Here is a 12,205-nt window from a genome sequence, read left to right as displayed (position 1 = left end):
GACATTAGCACTGCAAATGAGAGCCGGGATTGCCCTCTTCTCTGAGACAACATGAATAAATGAGAAAGGCTTAAAGGGGGAAAGTGTGTGTGTTTTGTGTGTGTATACAAAAGAGAAAAGAGAGGGAAAAGAAGCTGGATTGAAGTTGTCAGGGCCACGTCACGGTCAGGTTACCCCGTTTCTTGAAATAAGGCAGATGTCCTTAATGAACATTGAGCTCAATAAACTGAAATGTGACAATTTTCAATTTGAAGGATGTAGATCAGATATTCAAGTACTTTGCACGAGTTTAAGCACATTTTAAGCATTGGCGTGCTTAAGTGAGAGAAAAAATATTTGGTGGAAGTTGTGGAACATGTCTTTCCTGTCATTATATTACTTTATGGACATTTTCTACTTGTGATGAGCCTTAGGACTCTCACAATATCATAACCTTGAATATAATTAGTACAGTATCAGCAGCTATTCAAAGATTTACTAAGCGAACTGATATTATGATTTCAATCATTTTATTTAAAACACAAAAGCAGTTGTTGATACTGGTGCTAGAAAATATTAGTTCCTGCGGGTGTTTGCTAATTTTTGCTGCCGCTAGTCTGGTGGAGTTGAGTGGGGGAGGGGTGGTTTTTGGCCTGGGGGCTTTGCTGGGGGACTGAAGCTAAGACAGAGTGTTGGGTAAGTTGGTGGCGCTTTGCACGACTGGGCGTTAAAGCAACCCTGAATGGCTGCCATTGCAGATTCAAGGATTCTTCAAAACATGCATGAATGAGTCAAAGCAATATTCCGGGTTTGAGTTGGATGAGGGAATGATGTTATAGCATAATATAAATCTTTAAAAAGTCAATACCACTCCCCTGCAAATCTTAAATAAAATATAGAACTAAATTCTGCTTTAATAAGTTTTAGTTCATATGAGGTCTTTCTGTCCTGCTCTTTGGAAGGTAAAGCAGATATAACACACTGATATTGGTGGGTTTGTTGTCAGTCAGCTGCTGCTCCTTCTTCTTTTTTTTCTTTAACAGAACATGATGCTGGTATCTTTAATACTCTCATTTTAAATTTGTGTTGCCTTAGTAAAAGTTTTATTTCCACAGCAATACTGTCCTTGATTTGTTGTTTAGTTTGTTTTTTTTTTTACAATCAGCAATATTTCCAAGCAACTAAATTTCAAGGAAAAGTGCCGTAACTCTGGCAACTCTCAGCAAGGGCGAAGGTCTGTGCTCTGTTCTGATTCTCCAAGCAGCTAGAGAATATCACTGACACTTTCTATTAGCAACTTATTAAACAGACCTTCAACAACAGAACCTGATGACAAAAACTTGCAGCATTTCTGAAATGGTATGTTGGTAAAACTCTGGAATACCTTGATACAGAAAACAGAACCGTGGCTGGTTCCACTTTAACAGGCAATATAACTCCATCTACAAAAACAGGCCTGACTAAATATGTTATAGTACTACATTAAAAGAAAATTAACATAGTAGAGAAAATTAATATACTCATATTGATGAGGGAGGACGAGGCGAGTCCAAAGAGTTACAACTGCTTAGCAAAATGTGAAAAGATTGGAATAATCTGATTTAACAGTCAGATTTTTTTTTTTACAGATCAAAACTATATTGGATAGTGCTGTAGTTTAAGTCAAGGACTTGAGGATGTTTTTTATTTTACCCGATATGGTGAGAGCAAATTTGCTTTACATGAGGGATTAAAACTCTCCTCGGTACATTTCTGGGATCTCAATAAGTCACTAGTTCACTCTTTCTGGTATTTTGTTTCTACTTTTGATGGATGAAATTTTTACATGCTTTTCAAAAGCAATAGGCCCAACAGAACTCTTCCTTTGGCGAGGAATGTAGTTTTATGGAAGAAGGCGTGCTAGTTTGCATGTACATGTGTGCATATGTCACAGGGGCTGGGGGGCTAGAGGGAGGGGCCGTCCTACTGTGGTGTCACCTGTCTGCAGCAGGAAATCCTGGACTCTCTGGGCACAACAATAGTGACAGGCTCCTCTCCAGACACAGATGGCTTTGCTTCCCCCCCCCACCAGCCACATTGCAGCTCTGCTTGCACCTGACACACTGTGACACCTAGAATACACACAGACACGTGCAATGCGCACCCACAACTGATCGACCACACCTGTGGTGTGCTCTTAGAAACTTGAACTTGCATTGAGAAGATGTAATTATTGCTACGATTTTAGATTCTTTTGAGCAGTTAAACTTGATACCGTTTGATTTCTTTATGTCAGATGCACTGAGACACACACACACACACACCTCACGTTCATAAGCCTAAACACATCTTTCTTTCTCTCTTTTCAGAACTTCTCTTTCGCCTATCCTCCCTGACAGCACAAAGTGGGCTTACGTTTTTGACTGACAACCACAACAGACACTTTTCTCCCCCCGTCCTTCCCCTCCAGCCTCCTGTTTTAATCCCCTCCCCATCCCGCTCTCCCTCATTCTACCCGCTTCCTCTTTTGTTCTGAGTGACGCTCGAAAGCCGCCGTGTCAGCATCTTTTCCATCTCTGATTGCCTTATTAGCCGGCGGTGGCACCCGCAGCTTTTCTGACACAGATGGTGAAGGAAGAGGAGGAGGCTCGAGCAGGGGTGAAAAGGGAAAAAAAAATGGCTGACTTGTGTTTGTTGTTGTTACTTTCTCCCTCTCTTCCTTCCCTCCCATCGCTTTTCTGGCTTGTTTGTGTGGACACTGACACCTTGGGCTGACACTTACATACTCCTGACACTGATGCCTGTCAGGGTAACATACAGAAGTTGGCAGGAAAAAAAGTAGACTTTAATGTTGGTGTGCTGGTCGGGTGTGTGTGTGTTTGTACTGCTGTCAGGTTTCTCTCACCGTTTTGTCTTTACTCTCCCTCTTTGACTTTGCATCAATTTCAATACAGTGGGTTGCATAGTGATGAGGGAGCATGAGGCAAGTCCAAAGAGTTACAACTGCTTAGCAAAATTTGAAAAGATTGGAATAACAGATCACATTTTGAGATCAATTCTCTCAATGTGTAACAAAGGGACAATGCATGTATATGAGAGTTGCAATATTTATACACAAAGTGGTCTAAAGTGCTTTTTAGGTAAAGAGAGGAGTCTAGGTAAAATGCACTAAAAACATTAAGTTAAAAGAAAGATCTTTCCTCTTAGGTTTAGTTCTTGTCCTGGGAACACTGACCGTACTATGATCAATTGAACTAGTGTTGTTCATAACTTCGGCAGCATAGTTTTTGAAAAGCTGCAACTGCTTAGTTTTTTTTTTTTTTTTTTTTTTAGATTAGTAAAGGCACTATTACTACAATATTACCTAATTGAAGTAAAACATTAGATCATCTTCCTGCGTCCTTTTTTGGCAGGAAGCTCCTCCTTCTGGTTGGTATAGTAGTCAACTTAAAATTAAAATTAAAATTAATCCTCAGTCCTTAAAAACTTCTAGGTTTCTTGCCTGGATTTTTGAACCTCTGAGTTTAGTTGCGCCCTGATCTCTAGTTTTGCTCTGTTGGAATCAAAAACGATGAATTCTGTTTTTTGATGCGAAGATGTGTCAGCAGCGCATGTAAGCAATGTTATACTCTACAACCTGAGCAAGGGGGGGAACATATAAATGTTATGTTGAATGAAAGTGGTCCAAGGATGGAGCCTAGAGGAATCCACCTTGTCATCTCTGTTTGTTCAGATGTATAATGGCCAAATTTAGCAAAGTGTTTGGTGTTTTGCCAGATGAGATCCCAACTAATTAACTAGTGTATAACACCAACCCATCCACTTTTAAAGTTGATCAATCAATATGTCAAACGTAGCCCAGAGATTCAGGAGCACCAAAACAAAAGCCCTATAATGCTTGAGTACATCTTTGTGAGATAAATTTCTCTAGAATATTGTGAACTTAAGAACCTTTGAAAGTGTTTGTAGCATTTTAAAATAAGTATTGCCTTTGTGTTTACATTTAACTACGTATGTGTTTGTAAAAGTACATTTGCTCTTCCAGTTTAGTGAGATCATAAAAGTACAAAAATAGAGATGTGCACAACCGGCCAAAATGATGAAATATGACATTTGCCAACAGGGCTTGTGCCGTTCCTGTTGAAGGACTCGTCTGAAGACACACAGGCATTCACCAGGTGTAGCCATCACTGTTCAGACATAGCAGCAATTATCATAGCAGACATGCACTATAATTTTGAAGAAGAAAGTGGTATTGATGGGGTTTTTTTTCCCCCTTACACACAGCCAGGTGTAAGACCTAAAGCTTATTTCACAGACGTTAGAGCACCTAGCAAACATCAGGCATTATGTCCATTTTGATCATAGGATAGAGAGCTGCAAGCAGCCTGAAGCTGACAACATATCCATCACCTCACTTGAGACTGATTCTGGCACTTTAGACAAGCATTTAATGAGGGATGGGTAAAGAAACCTCGGCATTTGCAACCCTCTTCCTTTTGCCATCTGTGGATTGAGCTTCACTATGAATTTTTCATTTGGTAAAAAAAAAAAATTGTAACCTAGGTCATCATAAACATATTTTAACACAGCTATATTTGTGAAATGTATAGGCATTTGCTTTTCTAAAATGATATAACTTGGCAGTCTGAGCACACAGGGAGCACAGGCAGTAACAACATGTCTTCTCATGTCCACTGGCCGTTTCCTAACATCACGCTGGGAGGACTTCCACAGCTGATGCCAAGTCGACTCCAGCCAAGCGGGGCTTGGCAAGACTGATACTGCTGGCATTTTGTTCCACTATTCCTAACTTGTTAATACATAGCATGAAGAAATTTCAGCAAATAAAGTGAAGTCAAGAACATATTATGAACAGAAAGACCTCCCAGCGATATATTGCTTTACCATTTTCATGTCTTGTGCAATTGCATAATCAAGGTTTCATATAAAAAAGTGCAATATGCCTACTTAAAATCCACAGTAAAAAAACTCATGAATCAATGACAAATTTTCTTTAAAGTAGAACAATTATGTTATTTGCTGTTTTGAATAAACAGAAGAATGTTCTTGTACTCCTTTACTCAGGAAAATGTAATAACTAAAACATAATTTAATAAAATATTTTATTTAGAATATTTTAGTTATAGAGAGGTCATTGTCAAGTTGTGAATCTTTGCCACTTTATTATCATAAACCTTTTTCCTTTTTAGGATTATTGCCTCCACCACCGACTCAGGGTGTTTTTGTCAAAAATATTAAAGTACACCTATATTAGTATATAATATCCTTATTCCCTCTTATTTGTCTTACAGCTTATGGACCAGAGGATGAGTTTAAAACAGGGAAGACTGATGAAGAAGAGCACCTCCTGGACGATGGCCTTTCCCTCGATGGTCAAGATGCAGAATTTCTCTTTAACGACGACGAGGACCCGAGAGAGCATTATAGCTGCCAGAACTCTCCACTTAGCAATGGCACTAACCAAGATGCTGGATACGCTTCACCACTCAGTACCACTAGTGACCAACTGGTGGACCTTAAGACCACAGCTTCCTCCTCCAGCGATCAGGAAAAACTAGAGGAAAAGCTTGGGGAAGGTACCGAGTCAATTAATGGCCTCTCTCTCCAGGACAGTCTGACAAAAATGAAAGCCGTCTATGCAAATTTGATTTCAGATGCCTCCTGGTCCAGTATTGCCCTGGATATGCTTAAAAGTAAACAAGGGAACAATTTGGCAGCTAGCAATGGTAGTGGTAGTAGCTACAAAGGCAGCAATGGGTTTCTGAATAGTCACAGCTCAAGCAACAGCCATGCGAAGAGCAGATGTAGCGATACCCCATTCACCACTCACTTAAACAGCAGCAGCACAACTGCAAAAACAGTATCAAGCAACAGCAACACTGGCATCAGCTCTGCAAGCACTGGAGGATTAGCATATGACTGGCATCAGGCAGCTTTGGCTAAAACTCTTCAGCAAAATCCGTACCAACTTCTCCCTGAGCCAAGCCTCTTCAGCACCGTGCAGCTTTACAGGCAGAACAACAAACTGTATGGGCCGGTTTTTACTGGGGCCAGCAAATTTCGGTGTAAGGACTGTAGTGCTGCCTATGACACCTTAGTTGGTCTGACTGTGCACATGAACGAGACTGGCCACTACCGCGATGACAACAAGGATCCAGAGGATGATCGAAGCAAAAAGTGGTCCAAGCCGCGCAAGCGTTCTTTGTTGGAGATGGAAGGGAAAGAAGATGCCCAGAAAGTTCTTAAATGCATGTACTGTGGCCACTCTTTTGAATCCTTGCAAGATCTTAGTGTTCACATGATAAAAACAAAACACTATCAGAAAGTGCCTCTAAAAGAACCAATGCCAGCCCTTACCTCGAAACTGGTGCCCCCGACCAAAAAAAGAGCATTTCAGGACTTGATGTCTCCAAGCTCACCAGAGTCTGTGTCTTCGGGTATATTCCTAGGAGACTCTCCAAAAGACCAAAAAGCAGCTAATCCCTACGTCACTCCTAACAATCGATATGGCTACCAAAATGGTGCCAGTTATACCTGGCAGTTTGAGGCACGAAAGGCACAAATTCTCAAATGCATGGAATGTGGAAGCTCCCATGACACACTACAACAGTTGACAGCCCACATGATGGTCACAGGACACTTTTTGAAAGTTACAAATTCAGCCTCTAAAAAAGGCAAGCAGTTAGTTTTGGATCCTGTTATCGAGGAGAAAATTCAGTCAATTCCTTTGCCTCCTACTACGAAACGCCTCTCAGCACCCAATGGTAAGCCACAGCCAGACTCCCCATTGCAGCCCTGCAGCCCGGAAGAGAGAAGTGAGGAAAAGAGAGATAACGAGACAGAGGAAGAGAAGTTAGAAGTGAGAGAACCTGAGAAAAAAATTAAAGAGGAGAAAGAAGACCCTACTGACAAGCCTGAGAAGCCAGTAAAGACCCGATCTTATCAATATCTTACAGAAGAGGACTTGGAGGAAACACCTAAAGGTGGCTTAGACATATTAAAGTCTTTGGAAAATACAGTCTCAAGTGCAATCAGCAAGGCCCAAACTGGAGCACCAACATGGGGTGGATACCCCAGCATTCACGCTGCTTATCAGCTCCATGGATCCCTGAAGTCTAATTTGCCCTCTTGTGCATCAGTTCAACCTTTGTTCAGTAGTTCCAGTATGAAGGCAATGTCCTCTGACATTGGTTCTCTGATCCATTCACCAAATAGCCCCTCTCCACCTCTCAGCCATAAAAGCAATGTGCTGGCTATGGAGGAGCTGGTGGAAAAAGTGACAAGGAGTGGTTCCACCAATGATGAAAAAGAAGAAAAACCTTGTGAGAGTAAGTGTATGTCTGCAAAGTCACCACTGCAAAATCCCAAGGCCAATGCAGAAGCTCTGTCAAAAGTAATGCAAAGCTCTACAGTTGACATTTCTATTGATCTAAAAGGTAAAGAAGAGCTACCCGAGCCCAAAACAGAAGTAAAGCTCAAAACTGGGTGTGACTCACCACAAAAAACAGGTAGCAATGGCTGCAGTAGCCTCAGCATCATCACCGATCACTTGTCTGAGCAGCCTCTTATCAGCCCTCTCAGTGCTTTGCAGTCTGTCATGAACAACCACTTGGGCAAAGCTACAAAAGTTCCCAGACCCTCTGTGGACCCATTTGCAATGCTTTATAAGATGAGTAGTTATGCCCAGAGTAAACAAGCAGAGCCTGCAAGTCAACATCGTAACGATGAATATGATCAGCCCATTGACTTAACAAAATCCAAAAGCAGCAGCAATATCAGTTCAGCTAAAGCTAGTCCTACCACACCAAACAATAGTAACACAAATAGTGTCAAAGCAGCTTTTAGAAATTTCTCATCATCATCATCATCATCGTCTCCACCTCTTCGAGAAAATGCTTTGATGGATATTTCAGACATGGTTAAAAATCTCACAGGCCGTTTAACACCAAAGTCTACTACACCGTCCTCTGTCTCAGAGAAATCTGACATGGATGGCTTTACTTTTGAAGACAGCATGGAGGAGCTGTCTCCTATCCAAAGAAGGAAAGGCCGACAGTCGAACTGGAATCCCCAGCACCTCCTGATTCTTCAGGCTCAGTTTGCTTCTAGTCTTCGAGAGACGCCTGAGGGAAAGTTCATGATTAGTGACTTGGGACCCCAAGAGAGAGTCCACATTTGTAAATTCACTGGTCTCTCCATGACCACTATCTCACATTGGCTGGCCAATGTAAAATACCAGTTAAAGAGGACAGGCGGAACAAAATTTCTCAAAAATATTGATTCCGGCCAACCTCTGTTTTTGTGTAGTGACTGTGCTTCCCAGTTCAGGACTCCCTCGTCCTACATTAACCATTTGGAGTCCCACCTGGGATTCACCTTAAAGGACCTCTCCAAGGTTTCCGTAGACTTACTTGAGCAGCAGACAGTTAGCAGAATTGAGGACAAGACGTTTACATCTTCTGGACTTACTGAAGATGACTCTGGCTCAGCCTATCAGTGTAAACTGTGCAACCGGACATTTGTGAGTAAACATGCAATCAAATTGCACCTTTGTAAAACACACGGAAAGTCGCCAGAGGACCATCTCATCTTTGTGAGAGAACTTGAAAAGTTAGATAAACAGTGAAATCAGTGATAATATGACATATTTCTGTTGCACTAAATCTCTTAAGTCTCAATCTGTCAACACAGATAGTGCCACAACTCTTAACACAAACATGAGGTTTTATACCTTCTAATTCTAATCATTTGGTATGTTTTGAATTAAAAGCGCTTTCAGTGAAGTAGCTCAAAAACAGATTGTAAAGGTTCTGCTTTTACTTACAAAACTCTACAGATTGGTGCAACAAACATGGCACTATACAGTCATTGACTGATTGTTGCTTCATCAATGCACTGCATTTTATCTGAGCCTTTCACAGTCGTCTGTTGTTTTGAAACTGACCCATGCTCTTGTGTTCATCACTGTTTTTGAATAATTGTTTTTGAATGACTATATTTCACCATTACTTGCATATTATTTATGAAGCTCTGCATGTTTTCATGTAAAGCATTGGCTACATTAAGTCTGGTTACATCTTATTCAGAATGACTTAACTGATGTCCCTGTTGAACAAAGTTTGGGAAGAGATACTTGTCTAAAGTTGGATGGTATTCTAAAAATGTTTCTGCACTTTCAGTGAGTGTGAACCAATGAAGAAAAAATTGCTGAAAAAAAAAGATCAAGTTTGGTTTTTAAGGCCCTTAATCAAACTATATTATTGTTTGCCATTATACCATAGATATATTACAAATGCCTGTTTTTCCTCAATTAAAAAATATTTTAATGTTCTCTTTTTAACATGTACAGTACTTACTAAGTAGTCCACCAATTTATCATGAAGGAGATAAGCTTGTAAAGTTAACGAAGTTGAAAATTTAATGTGTAAATAATAATAAAAAAAAATGTATGTTGGCATATCTTGCTACTTACAAGTTCAGTATTATTTGTACTGTGTGCATTTTTACAGTGTTATTTTCTAGACCAGTTCAGGGGTGTGGGTGTAAAGCTACAGAATATTGTTGGACCAAAAATGTCCTTTTTTTCAGTGAATTGTTGGTCGCTCAACGTGGTTTATATAAAATGAAGTTAACAGCATCTCATGTGATGTCCATGACTGTATATAAGCTTGAAAAAAATTTGCTCTCAAAACTCCCAGGTTTTTGTCATGACCAGTTATTCTAAATGGCATCCTTTTATTCTTAGTTGTAAAATAAACATCATGTCCTGGAACAAACTACAGTGTGCTGTGATTCTTAAAGTAATGTGACAATCAAATAAATGGCCAAAGTCAATTGGTGGCCCACAGTCTATCATCTACCTTCATCTTACCATCTCTAACATTTTCGTCTGTCACACAAACACATTAAATTGCCTTGTTAAGGATCCATTGTTCCTCCTACACAAATGCCTAAACTATCTAAGCCATGCCTCCTCAATTTTGCCTCCAAAAGTTTACTCTAGGTTTTAAACCCAGTTTTTGTCGCTGATTCCACCTGTCTACTTCTCAGTTCATTCCTCGTCAATCCGCAGGATACCTTCCAAGGTGACTTACTTGTTCCATATTGTAGCTACGAATCGCAATGTCATCTGTCAACCTGATACAATGCCACAAACACTGAATCCATCTCATCAACTTTATCTACAACACCTTTACACATCCACCTTCTTGAGAATGTGTTTCAGGACATGTCTTCTCTCGTCTCCAAGCACTCTATTAATGATTGTGGTATCTTCTTACTACGTATGAGTAAAATACCTATATCAAGGTAATTACCCAGGATTTAAAAGGTTACATTTTCAAAACTGCTTAAATGTTCTATAATAAAATTACAGTTTAAAGTACCTTCAGTAAGATGTTAGCGAATGCCAGTCTGACTTGAGCTTTTTTTTTATCCGCTCATGTTAAAACTAAAGTTGAGTTAAGTGATATGCTTAGCTGAAATAGTACATTTTAAAAATACTTTTACTTGCTGTTAACTTACCTGCTCTTCATCAATCTACGTTTTGAGCTATAAATAAAACATCCTAATTTCTTTTAAAACAAATCTGTTGGGGTAACTTGCAAAGAGCCTTAAATAATAACTATTCTGCTCCATAATGAGGGTGTTTGGCTACGTAGATGAAGACAGGAAAAGATGCTCATGGCTTTAAAGCTAAAAACCTGCAGTGTCTTTCCCTTATTCATTTATTACTATGTTGCCCTGTAAACTGCAGAAGTACAAAACATTCTACCTTCAAACAAATGACTCTAAATTCAGTAGATTTTTGCTAAATAATTTTCTTAAGCCTTTTACGACTGTTATAAAATGAATATTAAATTTTATAAAATGACCTAACATGTCAGCTGATAGTTTTACTTTTTCTGAGTGGCTGGTGTAGAAATTTGTTTTTTTCACAAATATCTCTGGCTGAGAGAAAAAAATATTTCTAAACAGTCAGGTGTTTACAAAAAGGGTGACTTGATTTTAAACAATGACTGTAAACACACTCACCTGTCTTTGCCCTCGACAGAGGTAGGCTTATATCAAACAAAATGACATGAAATTAGTGTTGCAGACAACATTATTAAAACTGCAATAATCAGTTAGCTATATTACTTTAATGTTGCAATATAATAACTGATTTAGTGTAATTTTGCGTTAATATTATGATACTCGTAATAATCATACTTGCTCAACAGATGTATATTAAAAGTTTTAACATGTTGCAAAAATTGTGCCATAATAAATCCGACACTTACTTCTATTTTTAATATTTTTGATACTTTCTAGTTATAAAATTTGCATAAAATGTAAACAGCAATTATTTTTTCACTAATAGTTCAGTGTTCGAAATCCTAATGAACATTTCCTTTTTCGTATTCTATACCTGTATTTTCTAAAAGATCTTACTTTTCAAGTTAACGCTCGAGAGTTCAGCTCCATGGTCAAAAAAGGCGGCAGCTCTGACTTTAAAAGCCAAGTGTCTCCTTTCACTAGTATGACTGGTGTGACTCTTATTCAGTTTTTAATAAGGTGATGTTTTTAAATTTAAGCTGGTGTGAGGCATTTAAAATTCAAGCATAATCCCCCATCAGAAGGAGAAGAATAGAACGTTTATTTTTTTAAAATGCCAGTTTTGACTTTATAGTAATACGCAGGGCTGAGCTTTATAGTTCAGCTAGTGAGACACCTGATAAAAGAGGCCATGACATGTCTCCACTGAAGATATTTAAGTCGACATGCTCCCACCCCACGCAGCTCTTAAACACTAGCCTGAGGCATTTCTCTCAAGAAACAATGAAGTTCTAGTGCCTTGCAGCATGTTTTTTGTGTCTGGGTGGCAAGGGAAGCTGCAGCAAACAGAACAATGTATTACTCGCATACAACACGCAGAACGTTAACTCATGACAAACAGTGACTAAATAAACAGATACCTTCTAGATGAGATAGATATCTGCATAAAAACATCAAAGATTTAAAAATGACTTCCATTCACATGGATTTTTTTTATATGACTTCAACAAGTTGTAGCAAACTTAAATCTTCGTCAAACAACCTTTCAAACATTTTTTTATGAAAAAAATGTATATATGAAAAATGAGACCCATTTTCTCCAATACCCCCAAATGAAATCAAACGACATCCTCGGTCACCTGTTTAATAGAGTCTTGGAACAAGACCGGATTTTCAATACAAGAAT

At 39.2% G+C, this 12,205-nt stretch overlaps 1 protein-coding gene across 3 annotated transcripts in view; it reads left to right on the top strand.

Moving 5' to 3' along the window:
• LOC102227233 (teashirt homolog 1-like) overlaps positions 1–9,758 on the top strand; it is a 39,815-nt gene extending 30,057 nt beyond the window's left edge. For all 3 annotated transcript variants that reach the window (XM_023345177.1, XM_023345175.1, XM_023345174.1), the window contains one exon: positions 5,274–9,758. In XM_023345177.1, the coding sequence (XP_023200945.1) occupies positions 5,274–8,608 (3,335 nt within the window). In that variant the 3' untranslated portion in view covers positions 8,609–9,758. The remainder of the gene's footprint in view (positions 1–5,273) is intronic.
• The last annotated feature ends 2,447 nt before the right edge of the window (positions 9,759–12,205 follow it).

This window comes from Xiphophorus maculatus, chromosome 13 (assembly GCF_002775205.1).
Source record: "Xiphophorus maculatus strain JP 163 A chromosome 13, X_maculatus-5.0-male, whole genome shotgun sequence".
Taxonomy (NCBI): domain Eukaryota; kingdom Metazoa; phylum Chordata; class Actinopteri; order Cyprinodontiformes; family Poeciliidae; genus Xiphophorus; species Xiphophorus maculatus.
Note: the sequence above shows the minus strand (reverse complement) of the source record. Positions and strands in the feature narration are given on the sequence as shown.